Source organism: Cupressus sempervirens, chromosome 7 (assembly GCF_028749045.1).
Source record: "Cupressus sempervirens isolate cs-2001-9-10 chromosome 7, ASM2874904v1, whole genome shotgun sequence".
Taxonomy (NCBI): Eukaryota; Viridiplantae; Streptophyta; class Pinopsida; order Cupressales; family Cupressaceae; genus Cupressus; species Cupressus sempervirens.
The window spans coordinates 753319634-753342758 of NC_143124.1; the positions used below are offsets into that span (position 1 = coordinate 753319634).

General features: G+C 33.4%; 1 protein-coding gene across 2 annotated transcripts in view; it reads right to left on the reverse strand.

Annotated features, from left to right (window-relative positions):
* LOC149549452 (basal transcription factor complex subunit-like protein) overlaps positions 1 to 23125 on the reverse strand; it is a 166976-nt gene that overhangs the window by 12506 nt on the left and 131345 nt on the right. For both annotated transcript variants that reach the window (XM_089792836.1, XM_089792835.1), the window contains exon 10: positions 1198 to 1293. In XM_089792836.1, coding sequence (XP_089648962.1) covers positions 1198 to 1293 — 96 coding nt within the window. The remainder of the gene's footprint in view (positions 1 to 1197; positions 1294 to 23125) is intronic.

The following is a 23125-nucleotide window of genomic DNA, read 5'->3' on the forward strand; positions in this document are numbered from 1 at the left end:
ACAAGACTAACTTGTTCTTTATGCAGATTTGTTCAATTGAAGTGACTGCAACAACTGTACGTATATATTCCTATGTTGATAATGTTTCTATATATGAATGAATCAGATTTTCAGTCTTTATGATATAATACTGAAAATATGAATAAGTCTGCTGCTATATGAATCTCTCAGCCTTTTATTTCTGTGTGATTAAAAACAGCAGTTTGAATAATTATATATATAAGAGTGTAGGGACATGTCCCATGTAGAGACATGTCTCTACATGGTTCAATCCACGTAGGGATATGTCCTACATGGAACATGTCCATATTCCAAATTTGCCCCTACTTGTGTTAACTAATATAAGTGCCAATTCATAACAACAATTACTGGATTAGTGATCATTGTAATGTTTGTATGAAGATTATCGGGGGTTTCAATCAACCCAATCTGCATATTAGGTTTGCTGACTTCCATAACATGATTACAAAGTGTCTTACATGGATTTTCCAATTTAATTATTTGATCATGTTATGTTAATTCTTTTTTGACAATTCATTATTGGATAATAATAAATATTAATAGTTATTAATGTATACATATATGCTTGTGTGTGTGTGTGTGTGTGTGTGTATAGCTGTGTGTGTTAATAATTAATTGTTAAGAGCAACAATAATTAACTATCAATCAGGTTAGCTGATTAAACATAGTTTATCTCTATTCAAATCAATCCAACTGAAGCTACAACACTAACATAAAGTGGGTTTAGAACCGCATTTTAAAATTTCACATCATTCTTTTTCTACAACTTATCCATGCTGATAAAATATTTTAAGTTTTTAAATTTAGCCTTCATGGCTCTCCAATTGAAAAACTGTCTACACCACAAGTACATGAAATGTCTTTGAGACAAAGCTTGTGATATTTACATATGACATGAAATTGCATTGTGTACAAACCATGCATATGTTGCAACTCATTATGGTCTCCACTTACTTCAGATAGGAAAAATGGTCTTTACATACAGTTTTGTTAAGGCATAAATTAACAGTCACGAAAAACATGCATAACACTTCCAGGCAATACAACATGCTGAATTCTTGGCATGTGCAAATTCATATGCTGAATTCTTGGCAATTTTTTATAGCATAATGAAACCTATATGACTGATGCGTTATAAGTTCAAGTCCTAATCTATGGGCAATCGTATTTGCTTACTCGCATGTAGAACATTTTTTGGAGGGTCCGCAGAAGATAGAGAGGCAAACCGAGCAAACATATCCCATATCGATGGTCTTCTTGTGGCAAAAACACCTGTGTTCAAATCCAGAACTTCAGGTCAGTCTGAAGAAAATCATGATAGCTTAGCAGTGAAAATATAACATGAAAAATCGTTTACTGTGAGAAACATACAGCAATACTCTTTGGTAGAGCAGAATTTGTCAAATTTGTATCACCTTTCTAAAATCAAAATCAAGCATTTTATTAAAATTGTGTTTCCTTTGCTTTGTCTGTTACATAGTAGATTTATAATTGAAAGTGTTAAAAAAAATGGATATTGCAACCTATATCAGAAAAAATGTGACTCAGTCTTTTTTTTTTTAAATTCTTTTGACTAAGTGAACAAAGCAGTTTGTTTTCCTTTCTTATTTCACTAGTACTCAGTATACTTAAGTCCATAGCAATATAAAAATTGTACAGAAATTTGTCAACATCCCAAGGGAAAACTGTGATGATGTCCAAGGAAAATTCAAGAGTACAAAAATAATAATATTCATCATAGGAAGCAAATCAAAATTGAAATAAATATTTGAAAAATGACCAATTGAAAAAGGAGACCCATGTTTTGTATATTTACAAAAATTTAATCTCAGTTGCCAATATAAGTATGGGGTTCGGTAAAGTTTGAAGTTTGGATTTGCTGCTATAGAAAATTTGTTTCCATGAGTTATGTACAGCTAGGTAGTGCCCTACACTTCTTCTAGCATCAGGAGTTGTTGTCGCTTGCAACTTCACATTAGGTTTAGTAACTGTTTTGTTGGTTATCCATGAACTTGTGCGAGCCTGCTTGCCCAAAGTCTGGATTTAATATTGGTCACACCCCCTAGTGCCTAAACCTTCGCACAGCCAAATAGGGCTGGAAATTAGTGACTAGGCCTAGAATCCTCCCAATTTGACTCCAAATTTAGAAATTCAAATGTCAGCTTCAAGCCCTATGACTATGACCTTGTTGTTGTAAAGTTTCTGCAAATTCTGTGCCTCTGATCAGACTTGTAAACTATCGTTTATTGCTGAAAATGAACTTCTTAAAATTCTAAAGTAGGGAGTAGTTGTCAAACTTTATTCTGATCTAAAAGTAGTTTTATCTCTGCAATAAATCGACTGGATATTGTTGCTTGAGGGAGCAGACTTAATGTATTTGTGTGTCCTCAAAGCGACAACAATACCCTCCTAAATATCATTACTAAAGGGCATGTCCCTCAAGGGACATGACCCCTTCCTAAGTTGGCACAAATACCATCTCCCAAAAATCGGCGATTTGCAAGAATTGTTGACACTCAATCAGCGACTAACACAATTGTTAAGTTAGCATAAAATATCAATAAATCCTTAGAAGTCGCTGCCTATCCCAAGAGGTTTATAGGAATGTACTTAATGCCATACATATGATACTTAAGATGGAGAAGATTAAGTGCAGCCTGCACACTCAGATCTGTAGATTATCATTGTTACAAACTTAACACTCCCTCTTAACTTGATAATCACACAGAGAGATATCATATCTAGCAACATCAATAAAGATGAACAAGCAAGAATTGATACTCTATATCTATCTGAATCTTCTTAGTATGTGGTATCATTGAACACATGATACAATGTTATATTACTAGACCTGTGCTATGACAAATCACTGCTACTAGTGATAATATACAGGATAAATCTGAAGAATAATTTAAGTTCTTCATTTATCCAAGTTGTGACTCATAGATACTAGTATACCTATATCACATCATGATCTTGAGTTAAGATCTTCTAGAATACAAGATAAACCTCGAGGAATAATAAAATTCTTCCTTTATCCAAATTGTGACTTATAGATATAGCAATGTCTACATCACAATATGATCTTAACTCATCTAGATATTACAGTAGAACTCTACTGTTTAGCATATTATCTAAGAAATTGTCATCTCTCATAATGTCTTTTATACAAGTGTTCGTTATCTCAGAGATTGTCACCTCTTAAATAACGAATACAAATGGTGGAGCCCATAATAGTCAATAGCCTAACAAATAAAATTATTTTATTAATAATTTAAAGAATACAAATGGATTACATTTCAACCATACCAAGTCTTCTTCTGAAGTGGTCTATCTTTACTCTAGATAGAGGTTTAGCGAGTATGTCTGTTGTTTGATCTGCAGTACAAATGTATTCTAATTTTACAGAATTTTTGTTTACCATATATCTTACATTATGATAAGGAATTTCAATATGCTTGGACCTGTCATGAAAAACTGGATTCACCGAAAGCTTGATAAAACTCTGATTATTAGAATAAATAATCATACGATTCATGGCTTGCCCAAATAATCCCACAAGTAACTTCCTTAGCCAAATTGCTTCTCGAGAGGCCATTGTTGCTGCAATGTATTTGGCTTATGTGGAGCTTTGAGCTACTAAAGACTGCTTTATGCATATCCAAGATATCATTGCTAATCCTAAATTGAAACAACATCCTGAAGTACTTTTCCTGTCTTTAACACTTCCACCCCAATCTGAGTCAGTGAATCCATGTAAATCTAAGCCAACCTTCTCGTATTTGAGTCCAAAATTAAGAGTGCCTTGTATCTCATAATGTGTTTAACTGCAACTAGGTGAATCTCCTTCGGCTCACACATAAATTGGCTTAAGGCATTAACAGCATAGAAAATATCCGGTCCTGTATTTATTGAGTACATAAGGGACCCAATCATCTATCTGTAGAGAGTAGAATCTATAGAAGGTGATTCTGCTACTGCTTCTTTAAGTTTATGTAAATTAGTCTCCATTGGAGAAGACGTAGACTTGCAATTCCACATTCCAAATCTCTTCAAAATGTCTGATGTATACCTCCCTTGATTAAGTATGATACTGTCAAAATTATGTCGTACTTCCAGTCCTAGGAAGTAATGAAGAAGTCCCAAGTCTTTCATCTCGAATTCTCTAGTCAGATCTTTCTTGCATTGATCTATAAGATGATCATCACCTATTATTAGTAAATAATCAACATACAATATCGGAATTACCATATCATCCTTATCTCTTTTATAATATAAATTTGGATCGGCTTCATTACTGGAGAATCCTAAGACGGTGAGATACTTATCAATTCTTTCATACCAAGCCCTTGGAGCCTACTTAAGCCCATAGAGAGCTTTCTTGAGCCTACAAAGAAAAACGTGAGGATCATGAGTTTCAAATCCATCAAGTTGCTCCATATATACTTCTTCTCTGATCTTTCCATTTAGGAATGTTGTTTTTACTTCCATCTAATGTACTTTTCATCCCTTCGATGCTGCAATTGCTAGGACTGCTCTTACAGAGGTATATCTAGCAACAGGAGCAAAGGTTTCTTCATAATCAATCCCTTCTTTCTGAGAAAATCCTCTCGCTACAAATCTAGCGTTATACTTCTCAATGCTACCATCAGCAGCATGCTATATTTTAAATATCCACTTGGAAGAAACAACAGATTTTCCTTTAAGTTTTGGAACAATTTCCCAAACATCATTTTTCATAATAGATTGGTATTCTTCTGTCATAGCTTCATTCCAAGTTGTATGTTTAATAGCATCTAAAGGATTGGTTGAATCTGTTTTGGACAAATCATTCATGTTTGTTGTATAACTAGAAAAACTTTTAGGTCATTTGCTTTCTCTGACTGTTCCAGAAGGTGCAGCAAAGTCTTGTGCTTCCTCTACTATTTCGATGGCCCAAAGTGGTCTTTTCTTTGAATTTTGAATATCTTCAAGATTTAGATTTTGAATTTCGTCTTCAATTTCTTCTATATTCTCCCTCTAAGACTCAAACTCAGTATTTCTTTCAAAATTGGGTAAAGAAGGTGGTTCTTCAGAACTTAGGGCACTTTTGAATGCTAGAGCTTCAAAAATTACACCCCTACTAAGTTCAATAGTTTTTTGTCCAATTATGAAAATCCTATATGCCTTAGATGTTTCACTATACCCTACAAAAATACCTTTCCTCCCAAAGGGTTCTAACTTGGTTCTCTTTTCTTTTGGAATATGGATATATACAGAGCACCCAAAAATCCTAAGATGACTTATGTTGGGTTTAACCTTAGTAAAGACTTCTTCTAGAGTTTTATCTCTAAGGTAAGAGTGAGGGCTTCTATTTTGAATATAAATAGCAGTTCAAGAGGCTTCTACCCAAAGATAATATTCTAGATTTTGATCAAATATCATAGCTCTGGCAGCTTTTATAATTGTTCTATTCTTTCTTTCTAATACCCCATTTTGTTCTAGATTATAAGGAACAGTGTACTCCCTCTTAATTCCTGTTTCTTTACAAAACTTTTTAAACAAATCCAAGTTGTATTCCCCTCCATTATCAGTTCTAAGAGTTTTAATTTTATGTCCTGATAAGTTTTTAGTTAATGTTTTGAGTTCTTTAAATCTCTTTAGGATTTCTTCTGATTCTTTGCACTTTAAGAAGTAAATCCATGTTTTCCTAAAGAAGTCATCTATGAACAATATATAATACCAGAATCCTCCAAGAGAAGGAACAGACATAGGTCCACATAGATCTGAATGAATTAATTCTAAAACATTATTTGTTTTTCTAGTGCTATCATGAAATGGACTTCTGGTGTTCTTAAACCAATAACGATCTTCTCCATAATTGATAAAGGTTTTGAAGTTTAGATGCCCTAATCTTCTATGCCAAATTTCATTTATGTCTTTAGCTTCATGAATTAAGGCTTGAATAGGTCGACTAGATTTTGAATTCAATTCATACAAATATCCTTTTCTCTATCCAATCAATTTCGCTTTCTTGATTGAGGAGTTCTTTGCCCAATTACTTTGCCATCCACAAATGCAACATTATGCCCATCATCTTCAAATGTTGTAATTGAGATTAGACTTCTTTTAATTCCTAGTACGTAGAGTACATCTTTGAGAAGAAGAGAATTTCAAGATTTTAGTTTCAAGGTGCAATTTCCAATTCCTTCAATGGGATGTGTTGAATTATCACCAATGGTAACTTTGTCATTGACCTTTTCTAAAATAGAGTCTAGTGCTTCTTTGTATCTTGTTATATGTCTAAAAGATCCACTATCAATCACCCATGCTTTATTTGAGATTTCATTTGATAGTGATGAATATAATACATGATTCTCAAGATCATAATTATCTTCTTCCCTAGTAACACTTGTACAGTTGCTTATTGTTTAGAATTCTCAAGACAATTAGATTTGTAGTATCCAAACTTTTCGCATTTCAAACACTTTATTTTAGATAAATCTTTCTTGGGTTTTCTATTCTTTTGATTTCCCTTTTTCTTCTTGAAATGCTTCTTCTTTGCCCTTATAGGAGTTTGTATTAAGAACATAAAGTTCTTCATCTTCTGTTTTCAATTTCCCTCCTTTCTTTAGTTTTGTGGATTCTTCTGACAATCGTTGTTAAGTCTATTGAAGTCAAGAAGTTTATCTCTGGCACTTATTCCTTGTGCAAAAGTTTCCCATGAATATGCTAATTCATCTATCATCATTAGTGTTAGTTCCATGTCACTAATAACGATTCCTATACTTGATAGTTCATCTCTAATACCTACAACCTTAGGAAGTAAGAATTCATTGATTCTCCTTTCTTTATTTGAATGTGATTTAGTTGTCTTTTCAATGTGAGGACCCTAGTTGCATTATTGACCTCATATGCAATTAGTAATGCATTCATTATATCAAATGTTGTCTGATGTTTTGTAAGCATGGGTACAATATCATTTTTTACTCCATCTAATATGATTTGAATGCTTTCCTATTTCCTTTGCTCCAGATAGATTTGTGAGGTTCAACTAGAGGTTGTTTGGATGCTTTATCAACAAATTGTTTTACATCATTCTTTTCAATTATCATCATGATTCGGAATTTCCAAGCATCAAAGTGTTCTTTCCCATCAAACCTATCCTTGGGTCTGATTGTATATGCCATTAAAGATAGGAGATAGTTGCTAGATATATATAAAGCCTGATTATTGAATTTTGCAAAGCCTAGGTTTGACTACTAGAGCTCTGACACCATGTAAAGTTTCTACAAATTATGTGCCTCTGATCAGACTTGTAATCTATCCTTTATTGCTGGAAATGAACTTTTTAAAATTCTAAAGTATGGAGTAGTTATCAACCTTTATTCTGATCTGAAAGTAGTTTTATCTCTGCAATAAATCGACTGGATATTGTTGCTTGAGGGAGCAAACTTAATGTATTTGTGTGTTCTCAAAGCTACAACAATACCCTCCTAAATATCATGACTAAAGGGCATGTCCCTCTAGGGACATGACACCTTCCTAAGTTGGCACAAATACCCTCTCCCAGAAATCAGCGATTTGCAAGAATTTATTAACACTTAATCAGCAACTAACACAATTGTTAAGTTAGCATAAAACACCAATAAATCCTTAGAAGTCACTGCCTATCCCAAGAGGTGTATAGGAATGTACTTAATGCCATACATATGATATTTAAGATGGAGAAGATTAAGTGCAGCCTGCACACTCAGACCTGTAGATTATCATTGTTACAAACTTAACAGTTGTCACCCTCTCCTGAATAGTTGTTTGTAAAGAGGCGCAAGACAAATATAAATGTGACTCTTCATTTGGAAGCTAGCATTTTGACACAAGATAAGATCCATGCATATGAAGTTTTTTTTATTTTTGTTTTTTATGACTGTTTTTGGAACTTGTGATGCTGATTGTCAGTAGAAGTTCTAAAGGGAGTTTGCAGAGAACTTTCGGAATTTTGGCAACACAACATTTTTCGTCCTAGCCGTACCCATGAAATTGCAAATAGGCATTGGAATTTGAAATCAATTTTTCCGAGCATTGGTTAAATGGATTCTTACCACCAAGGGGACTAGTTTAGGAGCATTTTTTATCAACTTTCAGCAGAATTGAATTTTCTACAAAGGTCAGACCTTGTATAGGCCATATGAGTTGGTTGACAGATTGACAGATTGACACCTAGGGGGCTCGACGTGTGGGCTTTCTGGAGTAAGCAGCCAGATTTTTGGTATTTAAGGCCTCCATTTTGGACACCCAAGTGGAAACGGTATGCTGCAGCTTCATTACGACATTTGAGGTGAGTTTTATCTAGTGTAACACTGGCATGGGGGAATGTTGGGAGAGGAGAACGCGGGAAGAGTTTGGGGTGCAGGCAAAAAAGGGCCTCAATTTCGGGACTCGGGGGGTGGTGTTTGAGGAGAGGGTTGCATACTATACATATATAACTTAAAATGCTAATTATGAAAAGATGTTTCAATGTAAGAAATATAGTATATATGAACATAATAAAATTGCAAAACGAACAAGAACCATTCAACATTCAACATAGTAACATTAACGATTAAACATACTAATGCTTAGTTTTTGAAACAAGCTAAGACACTAACATAAACATACATTACATATGGTAACATATGAATCATGCTTTAAACTTGTATCAAAGATTCAAAATTCGTTTTTCAAATATGCAATATGATATATCATAAAGATGATCGTGATTATAATGACCGAAGTAGCATGCTATAATGAATCATGATCAATATCAAATTGAGTACAATAGTCTCTTGTATTTAATTTTATTTACTTCTTCATTCATTGTAATTTTATTGTTATTTAATTATTTTACATCTTATTTATTGATAATAGATCATATATCTTATTATTTATATTTTATTATTGCTTCCTATTTTTATATTTTCATATTAATTTTAATATATATTTTATTATTATTTATTTAATAATATTGTATTATGTAATTATTTTTAAAAATTTATCTTAAAATGAGGACATGGCAATTTACCCTTCCTCAGCTTGTCCTCAAGCAACTAGATAATTCATTCTATTGATTTGAAATATGTACGTATTTCCATCAAAATCCTTAGATTGTTATGGTGACTATGATTAAACCTCTTCCAATCTTCATTGGCTTTTTGCATTAGTCTTTCATATGAATTATTTTCTTATATCCTCTTTTACCTTATGGGATGGCAAAACCATGCCCTAATACCACTTGTGATGTACCCTTATTGAGTCGGTCATGATTGACATGCAATCATGCTATATAAGGTCTTAAGAATATGTCCATAATAATAATTCCAATGACCTAATCATATTATTATTTGTTTTATGGATGGATGGTATAGGTGTTATCCAAGTCACCTAGACACCATGGACTCCCTCAAAGTTTACAGGTCCAAGTCCACATCACAAAGGCTTACGGATCGCTAAGCTCTACCCTCTATCAGGATATCATCCATTAGCTTGGATTTACACAAGCCCCTCCTTAGTAACACCATACTCCTAAAGTTCTCTTTAAGTCTTATTTACAACCTTAATAATATTCTAGCTCATGATGGAAGCAATGGTTGTTAACCAAGTTGCCTAGATACCGCTATCAATGGATTCCTCAAAGTTTACAAGTCTAAGTCTGCATCACAAAGGCCTACAAAACACTAACCCCTACCTTATCTTGGGACAAAGATCATTGTTTGAAATTTACAAAAGCCCCTCCATGGAAATACTTCAGTGTTCCCTTCTTAGCCAAATAGTAGTAGGATCAAAATGTAGATATATATATTTTATTTTCCTATTATAGTTGATATTACAATCTCATTATTGTAAATGATATTAGTACTACAATAGTTATACTTATCGATATATGATCAATATTTATATGTAAATATGTATATCATATAGATATAATATATCTTAGAATCATATAAGATTATTTATTTCCTCCTCCTTTTGAAATATTTATATTCTCCATTATAATCATAATCCATGCAGAAAGTCACACCCCTTCATTATTACAATCCATGTGAAAATTCACAATCCTTCATAGTTACAATCCATTCGAAAAGTCAAAACCCTTCATAATCATAATCCTTTCAAAAATGTCACAATAAATTATAGTTACAACTTTATTGAAAAGTCACAATCATTCATAATTATGACCCTTTTCAAGACTCGCACCCTTCCAATATCACTGCTGCCTTTTGAGAAAGTCACTTCCTTATTTTCTTCACATTACAATCCTCTTACATTACACTCTTTTTCTCCTCTCGTTTCCTCTTCTCTTGCCTTTTAAATGAACTCTTCTCCCTTTTATATCTTAATTTGAAAGAATTGCATCTATTTATTACATTCTCTTGACTTTTCATTAGATTTAGTTAATTTATATTATTCTATATTATATTATTTATTTGCTATTTATTATATGTTTGTCATCATTTATTATTAAATCCTATTAAAAAAGGTAAAACACTTTCTACAATATTGTCTATCATATTTAATTTTATTTATTAATCCATTCATTGTAACTTTGTTGTTAATTAATTATTTTAAATCTAATTTCAAGTATTATTTATTGATAATAGATCATATATCTTACTATTTATATTTATTATTGTTTCTTACTTATATATTTTGATATTAATTTTAATATTTAATTTTATTACTATTATTTATTTAATAATATTGCATTACCCAATTATTTTTAAAATTCTATCTTAAAATGGGGACATGTCAGTCCACCATTCCTCAAATTGCTTGTCCTCAAGGAATTAGATAATATATTCTATTGATTTGAAATATGTACGTCTTTCAATCAAACCCTTGAGTTGTTCTGGTGACTATGATTAAACCTCTTCCAATCTTCATCGGCTTTTCATATTAGTCTTTCATATGAATTATTTTCCTAAATCCTCTTTTACTTTATAGGATGGGAGGATCATGCTCCGATACCACTTGTCATGTCCCTTTTTTGGGTCAGTCATGATTAACATGTATTTAATCAATCATACTATATATAAGTCTTAAGAATATGTCCATAATAATAATTCCAATTCCCTAATCATATTAATATTTGGTTTATGAAAGGCTGGTATAGGTCTTATCCAAGTTGCCTAGACACCAACCATGGACTCCCTCAAAGTTTACAAGTCCAAGTCTGCTAGAGGCTTACACATCACTGACCCCTACCCCTTATTAGGATTTGATCCAATAGCTTGATTTCTACAAGCCCCTCCTTAGTAAAACCATACTCGTAAAGTTATCTTTAACTCTTATTTCCAACATTATTAATATTTCAGTTCATGGCGATAGCAATAGGTGCTAACCAAGTTACCTAGATGCTACTATCAATGGATTCCCTCAAAGTTTAGGTCCAAGTCTGCATCACAAAGGCCTATGGAACGTTGACCCCTACCTTATCTTGAGACAAAGATTCATTGCTTAGAATTTACACAAGCCCCTCCTTGGAACCACTTCAATTTTCCCTTCTTAGCCAAATAGTAGTAGGATCAAAAAAGTAGATATATATTTTTTATTTTGCAATTATAGTTGATATTACAATCTCGTTATTGTAAATGGTATTAATACTACAATACTTATCAATATATGATAAGTATGTGTATATATATAAATATGTATAACATATTGATATAATATATCTTAGATTCATATAAGATTATTTATTTCCTCCTCCTTTTGAAGAAATCTCATTGTATTTGTATTCTCCTTTATATCGTAATCCATTCAACAAGTCACACCCCTTCAAAATCACAATCCTTCATAGTTACAATCCTTTCAAAAAGTCAAAACCTTTCATGATCATAATCTTTTATAAAATGTCACAATATGTATTATAATTACAACTTTTTTGAAGGGTCACAACCATTCATAATTATGACCATTTCGAAGAGTCTCATCCTTTCAATATCATCAATATCTTTTGAGAAAGTCATTTATTTTCTTCACATTACTTTCCTCTTCCTTTATTCCTTTTTTACTCCTCTCTTTTCCTCCTCTTTTCTTCCCTTCCAAATGTACCTCTGCCCTTTTATATCTTGATTTAAAGGAGTCACATCTCTTTATTACATATCTCTTGACTTTTCATTAGATTTAGCTAATTTATATTGTTTATTTATTATATGTTTATTATCATTTATTATTAAATCCTATGGAGAAAGGTAACACACTTTCTACAATATTGTCTGTTGTATTTAGTTTTATTTATTTTTTCTTTTTATTTTTTAAATTTGATTGGCAATTGGTCGAAGCCTAGTTTATTTATCATTATTTGTTAAGATTAATTATTATTGTGTTAAGTGAGTAGACTAGAACCCATGACCTTCTAGAAGAGAGGGTCACACAATTTACCATTGTGTTGTAGGCTCTTGCCTAGTTTTATTTATTTATTCATTCCTTGTAATTTTATTGTTATTTAATTATTTTAAATATTATTTATTAATAATAGATCATATATGTTATGATTTATATTTTAGTATTGTTTCTTATTTTTATATTTTGATATTAATTTTAATATATAATTGTATTATTATTTATTTAGTAATATTGTATTAACTAATTATTGTTGAACTTCTATCTTAAAATGCGGACATGACAAATCCAATGTTGCATAGGCAATTGTTAGGTTCCTTGATGCATTTCACAAATACTAGACCAGATATATGTTTTGCAATGAACACTTAGTCAATCCATGATGAAGCTTGGATGGGAGCAATGAGTAGCAGCAAAAATGTGTTTAGGTATTTTAAGGGTACAATGCAGTATGGTCTATCATATCATGGAGATAGTGTGTCATGTCCCCCATTTGAAAACCCTAATTATGATGTTCCCATCCATTTCTCGTCATGGTAATCAAGTAAACAATTTGTGAAGTCTCCAAAGAGATAAAATTGCAAAGGTGCATCTAAATATCATACAAGAAGAAGTCAATAATATCTAGAAGACTAATTCATAACAATAGAGAATATGTTATTTATAAGCTAAGCATCGGTCGAAAAAAAACTAATATCAATACCATCGTGTGAAGAAAAGAAGATCATAGCTTTAAAAACGATATGGTTAAAGGAGTCGATTGCTAAGGAGTTTTACAAAACATGGACTATTGACGGAACTATGGATTATGTATGACATGAAGATTTTCTCACAATTGCCACGAGATAATCAATGCAAAGAAATGAGTCGTTGATGAAATCTAATATGAGCTTTTTCATATCAACAAATATCGTTTTAGTAAAATTAATGATTAGTCAAAACAAAGACCGTTAATGATGATATGGAAATACTTAGTGATGTGAGTAGATTACAATCATTCCTATAGAACATGGATACAATCAAATATCAATCAATGCTATGGATGCATACCCATTAGAGTAAAAGACAAATGGTGGCAAGTTTAAAAAGTGAAATGATATGTTGGAGATCAAGGAATGATGATGAAAGTAGATTAAGATCAATTAGCATGATTGTCGAAGGATATTTCATCAATATAACTCCCACCAATTATCTACGATTGATAATATTGACAAGACATGATAAATTGATTATCTTTGGAAAGGTTGATCAAGATTGATCAAAACAATTCAGTTGTAAAAAGACACAATTGAGGTTGAGCATGATCAATGCTTATGAAGACACATTGAGTGATTGGTTATCAACAAGCACCGATTAGTAAGAAGACTGATTGGAGCTTTAAAGATGGCCAACCAATTATATATGGATGAAGTGATTAACATAGAGATATGAAAATACCTTAGTTAATGGATATGTGCCCTAGAGATCCAATCCGGATTTGGATCCAATCCGGATCCAGATCCGTGCCAAGATTCATCTGGATTCTTCCAGATTTTATTTTATTTTTTGCTTTTTCCGATTTTTGTTTTTGTTATTGTTTTTCCGATTATTTTGTTATAATCATAATGGCTTTGATCCATAGATTCATACCAAAATCACCAATTCATACTATGAAATGATTTAGTTTTAGAATTATGTATATTTCTCACTTTTTAGTATATATAATGCATATATTTACACACACTCACACACACACACACACACACACACACACACACACACACACACACACACAAACACACGAATCCTCCACGAATCATAATTGGGGGGGAAAAAGGTGACGAATCCACGGATCCAATTCACATGCCCGAATTGGATCTGTTTCACGAATCAGTAACCAAGGATAATACTGAGATTAGTGATTGCTGTAAAAGATGATAAGTAGGAAGTGTCATGAGACATGTCCTTTAGCAATGTGACTTCTCAATCCAGCAACAAGATATAAGAAGGTACTCTACCTTATTCAACTGAATCAAGGATTTGGACACGGGAATGGATTTGGACACGGGAATGAATTAAGTTACCGATTCAGGTTCGGGAACAAATTCGGGTTCAAGTTCAGGTTCGTCGGTCCAAGCAAAAAAAATTCCCATTTGGGTTCGTGCATGGGTTCTTGAGTGTGTTTGTATATGTATCTATATATACACAAAGAAATAAGAGAAATGTGCATAATTACAAAACTAAGTCATTTCATAGTATGATCCAACATAGCATGCAAATTTTCTAGAACCTGAGAAGCAACCTAGCATCCTTGAGGCACCAACCATAAGGATATCACAAATAGGACAACTCGTCACTGATTTTAAATCAAATACATTTTATACCATTTGAAGTTTACAAGAAAATTGTTAAAAACTAAATACTTCCACAATCTCAGAATTTTACAAATATGTGGTCACTTAGCAATCAGACTAATGACTACTGTAGTTGTCTATATACTGTCACTTCACATAGAATCACAGTAAACAAGCAGCAGCCAATATCTGATTATGTTCAGAAATTAATCTGACATACTCAGAATGCTGCTACAGTCATTTCTTACTTCTGTTATAAGTACCTCGGACTGAAAAACAAAAATAATCCGGAGATTTTGCTCAGTTTTACTCTTCAACACAGACCCGGATGGATCCACAGTCCAAAATCCGGACCCTGCCCAGGCTCGCCATGAACCCTGGCGCGAATCCAGACCCATGCGAACCTAGACCCGAATCCAAGCATCAGGGTCAAAACCCAGTAACTGATCGAAAAATTGGAGATTATAAATTATATTTGATACTCTTCACAAGAAAGAGATGAGAAAGGAAATGAATCAATTACATTGTTGGCAAGCATTGTGTGACAGAAAATTATGTTGTATCATATCTATGAGTTTAATAATGATTTACAGAATATTATATGTGAATTCTATTTGCAAATGAGGATCCCCGCTTTTCGATTCTGTTCTGGGTGTAGATGGTCTAGGTGTCTTAGGAGGTAGCAACTTCAAGTCTCCAAGTCCTCGAGGAGGAGTTTGATGATGTCGGGGAAGTGAGAGCAAGATCAAAATCAGTCAGGTCGTTGGGCTTAAGTGGGGAAATCTTGAGGTCATTTAGAGGTGACTAGGCACGGACTAGAGGTTAAGTCTTGAGTGGGGGATGAAAATCATATTGAGGAATAATGAGAGGCAAAATCAGACTTCAGCATGAGTATGAAAACACCTTCTATCCCAACCTAGGGTCTTGTTTGCAACAGAGGCAATGGGCAAAGGTAGGAAAAGATTTCCTAATCACATGAGAAAGTGGATCTGCTGGAAATTCCTCCGATTCTGGGAATTCTGCTCAAGTTTTCCTCCAATTCTGAAATTACCACCCTTCTAGAACATTAAAGTGTTAATGTAACCTAAGCCACCCACCGCAGTTAAGGATAGAAAATTGAGGATTAGAAAGGTCAAGGTATTGAGATTTAGAAGAGAGACGGAGAAGGTTTGGGCATGGTAAAGGCAGGTCGGAATTCCTCTGATTACGGAAAACTCCAACAAAAGCACTGAAATTTGACGAAGATTAAAATACCCAAGTGAAGGAGGGTAAATATTGAGATTCAAAATGGAGTGGCAAAGCTGAGGGGAAAATTTTGAGGTTGTGAAAGTTAGGATTATGAGCATCATGAATTCAGGTTCCTCTGATTAGAGAAAATCCGCCCATGCAAACTCCGCCTTCCTCAAATCTCCTCCCAGCCTATAGTCCTGGATTTTGATGCAAATCAGAAGGTTTGAGAAAGGCGAATTGTTGCAAGGATCAAAGTGGTGAACTGGCAAAGTTGGGAGAGAACGTGAGACCATAGAGGACAGGTTGGAATTCCTCTAATTAGAGGAATTCTGTCTTAAAAATTCCTCTCTTTCCTAAAGTTTCACCCAGCAATGGATCCTTCATTTGAATGGAAACCAAAGTGCCTAAGTTAGAGATCGGAATTGGAACCAAAGCAAGGCAATCAACGAAGTCAGGAGTATTTTTTAAAGGAAAGTCTATGTGCATCAGTTCTAGTTAGAATTCCATTGATTAGGGGAATTCTTCCTATAGAAATTCCTTGACTCTAGGAATTTTGTGCTTCTACAGCAGCAATCATCCAAATTCGCCAAGGAATTGAAAAAAAAGGTAAGAATTGATGGAATAAAGCCATAAACCAGCATGAGATGGAAATGGTGGAATTCCTTTGATTAGAGGAATCCCGCCCTCGAAATTCCTAAAAACATAAAAAAACTCCAACCTTGAAAAGAAAGGAAAGATTGGCTGCTTCTTGGGTTGTTCAATATGCAATCAGATCAAATAATAATGTATTATTAAGATGAATTGGCGGTAGATAATAAACAGTGATTTAATTATATATATATCCACTGAGTATAAGTTTCAATACTTAAATGCTAATATCTTAACACTCCCTCTTTAGCAATGAAGGATTGAAACTTCTACATACAAGTAAGCATGACTCAAATATATCTGATAGAATGTGGTATCCGGCAAAGTCTGGTCTAGAGAGCCATAATAGCTGATTTTCATGATGTCCGGCAAGATCCGGCCTATAATCATGCTGGATATCAATGTGTCTGGCAGAATCCAGCCTATAACAATGACACCAATAATTTTCATGATGTCCGGCAAGATCCGGCCTATAATCATGATGGATATCAATGTGTCTAGCAAAATTCGTCCTATAACAATGACACCAATAATCTTCAACACTTTTGGTATTAAAGATTGGTCATCTATTTATAAGATCATCACCTTATAATAGAGACCTTTGACAAAAATATGGAAGAGTGTCACCTTCCATTAACAAGTTTGCAAACAATAATTTAATATAACAATATTCATGAATAAATTTACAAAAATGTAATTACATATTTGTCATACCAAGTTTAGATCTAAAATACTCTATTTTCACTCTTGCAAGAGGTTTAGTGAAAATGTTAGCATTTTGATCATTTGTGTTAACATAGATCAACTTGATCACATTCCGGTCAACCATGTCTCTGATAAAGTGGTAAGGAGTCTCAATGTGCTTTGACCAATTTTGGAACACTGGATTTGCAGAAAGTTTGATACAACTCTGATTGTCACAATGAATCACGGTAGAATCTAACTTCTTTCCAAATAATCCAAATAACAGTTTCCTTAACCAAACTGCTTCACGTGCTCCCATGGAGGCTGCCATATATTCTGCTTCAATAGAACTCAAGGCAACTGTAGGTTGTTTTCTATTGAACCATGATATCATTGTTGATCCAAGGCTAAAGCAACATTTGGAGGTACTCTTTCAATTTATGGAACAATCAGCTCAATCAAAATCAGTATAGCCTTCAAGTTTGATTTCAACATTTTTGTACTTTAGTCCAAAACCAATAGTGCCACATAGATATCTCAAAACATGTTAAGCCGCCATCAGGTGTATTTTCTTAGGTTCACAAATAAAGTGACTAAGAACATTTGTGAAATAACAAATATCAGGTCTAATGTCTACTAAAAACGTGAGAGATCCAATAATTTTTCCGTTGAGGGTAGGATCAAATAGATTCTAAATGTGTTGCTTCCTCTTTTAGCTTGTGTGGATTAGTTTCCATTGGAATTGCAAGTGGCTTGCTGTCCATCATTCCAAATCTGTTCAAAATATCCTAAGTGTATTTTTCTTGATTTAAGAATATGTAATCTTCCTTTTGACATACTTCTAAGCGCAAAAAGTAATGTAGCAAGTCGAGGTCTTTCATGTCAAATTCAGCAGCAAGATCCTGTTTGCATTTAGTAATAAGATGATCTTCACCTATTATTAAGAGATCATCAACATACAGAACCAAAATGATCATATCTCCATTAGAAATTTTTAAATAGATATTAGGATCAGCTTCATTTTTAGAGTATCCCAATTTCCTAAGATGTCAATTCTTTCATATCAATCTCGAGGAGCTTGTTTCAGGCCATACAATGCTTTCTTTAATTTACATACATAAAGATTTTCATATTTTATCACAAAACCTTCAAGTTGTTCAATATAAACTTCTTCATTTATGACTCCATTCAAGAATGCAATTTTCACATCCATTTGATGCACTTTCCATCCTTTTGCTACTGCTAATGCAAGAATTGTCCTGACTGAAGTGAAACAAGCAACCGGGACAAAGGTTTCTTCATAATCAATACCTGCCTTCTGCGAAAAACCTCGAGCAATAAACCTTGCTTTATGTTTCTCAGTGCTCCCATATGCTGCATATTTGATTTTATAGTCATTTAAAAGCGACAACAGATTTGACTTTAGGTCTAGACACAATGTCCCAAACATCATTTTGTAGTATTGATTAATATTCTTCAACCATAGCATCTTTCCATGCTTGACAAGTTAGAGTTTCTTGAACAGATGTAGGTTCAGATTTAGTGAGTTCAGTTACTAGTGTAGTATAACATGATTTATTTCTGGTTTTCATGACTTCCTTAGTAATTTCATCTGGTTCAACATCATTTTCTTCAATCATTTTTCTTGCCCATAATGGTCTTTTTTTTATATTTGTGATGTTTCTATTTTCTGCATCATGTACTGAACTTGTTTCTTCTGATATGTTCTCCCTCTAAATTTCAAATTGTGGATTTTCATCTAAGTCTGTTGAAGGCTCATCATTTGCGCTTATAGATAGTTTTAAGGCGGTGTTTTTCTCGAATATGACATCTCTGCTTACTTCTACTAATCTTTGTCCAGGAAAATAGACTCTATATATCCTTTTGAGTTTTCACTATACCCGACAAATATTCCTCTCTTACTGAATGGTTCTAACTTAGTTCTTCTTTCTTTAGGTATATGTATATACACAGGACAATCAAAAATTCTAAGATGACTTAAGTCAGGTTTATTTCCTATAAAGACTTCTTTAGGTGTTATATTTTCTAGAATGGAGTGTGGACATTTGTTTTGTATGTATACAGCAGTATTAGTGGCTTCTACCCAAAATGAAAAGTGTAGATTTTGATTATGAAGCATAGTTTTTGCTACCTCAACAATAGTTCTATTTTTCTTTTCTGCTACCCCATTCTATTGAGGATTATAAGATACTGTATACTCCCTCTTAATCCCAACAGATGAACAAAAAGCTTTGAAATTCTCAAAGGTATATTCTCCCCCATTGTCAGATCTTAGAGTTATAATTTTCTCTGACACTCAATTTTCCACCAATTCTTTGAATTCTTTGAATTTTGATTACACTTCATTTGATTCTTTAACTTTTAGAAAGAAGATCCAAGTCTTCCTAGAGTAATCATCGATGAAGGTTATGTAATAGGAGTAACCTCCTAGAGAGAGAGTTGGCATGGGCCCACATAGATCTGAGTGAATTAGTTCCAGGATTGATTTAGACTTGTGTTCACTAGGAGGGAAAGGTTTTTTAATGTTCTTTCCTAAAGCACAGCCTTTACATATACTCATATGTTTAGAATTTAGATTTGGAATTCCAGAAGTGATCTTTCCTATCTTTGGTAGTGAATTGAAACCAATATGCCAAAGTCTTCTATGCCAAATTTCATTAGAGTTTGTTATTTCATGATTTGGGACTTGATTTTGAATGTTACATAGTTTATATAAAGTCCCATCTCTAGTTCCTATGGTGATAGCATTTTTGAGTTGAGTTTTTAGGCCAGTACAAAACTGTCTTTGTTGAATGTGACTTGAAACACTGCATCCATTAATCGAGAGATTGAAATTAGGTTTCTTTTTATTCCAGGTACAGATAGAACATCTTTCACTTTTAATGTAACTCCAGTCCTTAATTGAATTAAGCAGGTCCCGATACCTTTGACTGGATGAGTGGGAGTTGTCTCCAATAGTAACTCCTTTAGATCTGTAATTTTTAAGTGTTTCAAATTTGTCCCTAAATCCTATTATATGTCGAGAGGCACCACTATCTATTACCCACATACTTTCATTTGAGTTTATCTCACTTGATAAAGTAGAGAAGAATACTAGATTTTCATCTTTCTTACTTTAGGCTAAAGAGGCTAAGATTCTCTCCCTTCTAGGACATTTACTGCAGACATGTCTGAATTTTTCACACTTATAGCATTTAGCTTTGGAGAGATTAGCATTGTTGAACTTATAGTTCTTCTTCTTATAGTCATGTTTCTTTCCTTTAAATTTCCTCTTTTTCCCTTGATGATTTGGAGGTAAGAAAAAAGCCTGATTTTCTCCCTCTTGATTTGATACAATAATTCTAGATATTAATCTTGACTCTTCTGATGTACAATCAATATTTAGTTGATCAAATGGAGGAATTGAAGGCCTACTGACAACTTGAATAAATGCTTCCCATGATAGTGGTAATCCTCTAAGTACTAATATAGGGAGTTCTTGATCTTCTACTTTGTTTCCAATGGAATTTAGGTGATTCTTAATTTCAGACATCCTTCCAAAATAAGATGAGATTGTTTCTCCCTTATTCATTTTAGTATTCATCAGTTGATTCTTTAGAGTAATCAATCTGCTTGAGTTGTTGATTTCGAATGCATTTTTAATTGTTGTGAATACTTCAAAGGCTTTCTTCATATTTGAAATGGAAGGAAGTATGTGATCCTTTACAGAGTCTACTATTATTTTCTTGGCTTTATTGTTTCACCTTTTCCAAGTGATTTTTTTTGTTTCATCTTCAAGAATTGGATTATCAGATTCAATGAAGGATTCTACTTCTAGTACTTCAAGGATTGTGGTAATCCGAATTTTCCATGAAAAAAATTTACAGCACCTTCGAGTCTGTCTTCTACTCTTACGTTATTTGACATTTTTCTTGCACTTTTGAGTCTCTCTACCAAGTAGGCTCTAATACCATGTAATTTATGAGATCTTGGTGTAGACTTATCAAAATTGTTTCAGTTTGAATTCTCTTTATTGCAGGCTGGTGTTTTTCTTTTATTCAAAATCAGACTTAATTATTCTTGCTATGACAGTAATTATTCTTCTCTGAAATCAGTATGTCGTGCTTATTGATATGATGTTCAGATACAAATAAAAGTCAATATATATACATATTGAAAGCAGCACCAAGTAGGGGCATGACCCTACGTGGTCATGCCTCAATATCCATATGTACTGACGTCGGTTCATATAATTAGTTAGCAGTTAACATAATACCAATGTATAAGACACGACCACAATAACATAATAAAGACACAGGATGTCATCCGACAACCCAAGCAATGCGATGGTATTCATAGACAATTATATCATTGTCCATTGTAACCTTAACACAACATTAATCTGCTTCCTGGGTTGCTCGATATGCAATCAGATCAAATAACAATGTATTATTAAGATGAACTGGTGGTAGATAATAAACAGTGATTTAATACAATTATATATATATATATGCAATCAAATCAAATAATAATGTGTATTATTAAGATGAACTGGCGGTAGATAATAAATAGTGATTTAATACAATTATATATATATATATATATATATATTATTATTATTATTATCTACTGAGTATAAGTTTCAATATTTAAATACTAATATCTTAACAAAGCCAAGTGTACAATTTTCTCATTAGTTCTCAAGAACATGGTAATTTTCTTATTGGCCCACAAGATGGCGCCTTTATGTAATTGGTTGAATGGGTAGCAACCCTAATTAGAGTTTATGAGGATAATTCTTGGCCCTTGATCTTGAATCGATATTGGCACTTCATTGTAATTGAATAACTACAAAAGGCCAAGGTCTTCTCATTTGTAAAGAGTTAGAAAAGAGAGGAGCTAGAGAGCTAGTAGGAGATTAGATTAGGCTAGCTAAGTGATGCAGTACAAGGCAGGAGAATCCCCAAATGAGATGTCCTAGCCCCAGCAAATAACCACACAGTAGAATATAAACAGTAATATAGAGATTTAGATCCACAACAATGCCGATTCTCATAATAGAATCATAAGATTTATATCCAACATGCCCAGTTGTAAAGCCTTTTGGGTTACGGTCAAATACATAAGCAATTACAATAGTAATTATGCAAGACCTCACAAGATCCAAACCCTAGCTAGCCCACATCCACAATCTAGTAGAAAACCCCAAGAAGAATATAAATTTGTGCTCGCAAACCACTGAGCAACCTTTTTTATCCCAAGCTATGGCTACTAGCTCTGCTCAACTTCGCTCCTCTAAGCTACTACTCCATGCTAGAAAATGATTCAAGACTCCACAAGACCCTCTACTTATACCCAACTAAGCCACAAGTCAGCCTAGCAAGTTACAAATTAAATAAATCCTTACATTAAATACAGATTTGAGCCACAAGTCAGCCTACAACAAATATTAAATACAAAATGCCTTAGTTGGCTTACAACACCCATTAAATGCACCTACGATAAAGATCCAAGGCCCAAAATAAGTTCACAAACATCTCCAAATCGATCCACGTCACGATCACACGCTACGTGCATTAAATGCACCAAGTCAACCAATCCAATTCGCAAGAACTCCATTCAGCAAGCCAAACTATCAAGTGTCAACAAACCACCAAGCATGACCGAGCATCTGCAAGCATCACCAACCTCCTTCAGTTGTTGAGCAACACAATATCTGCTAAGCAACAATTGATGATGAGCTCCTTCAACGACCATGCCCCTTTAGTGACTAGTTGCCCGGCCAACACTATAACCAAAAACTGCTCTATAGGGACCGAGCACCCAGTCCCTCTATGACTGAGCCTCCA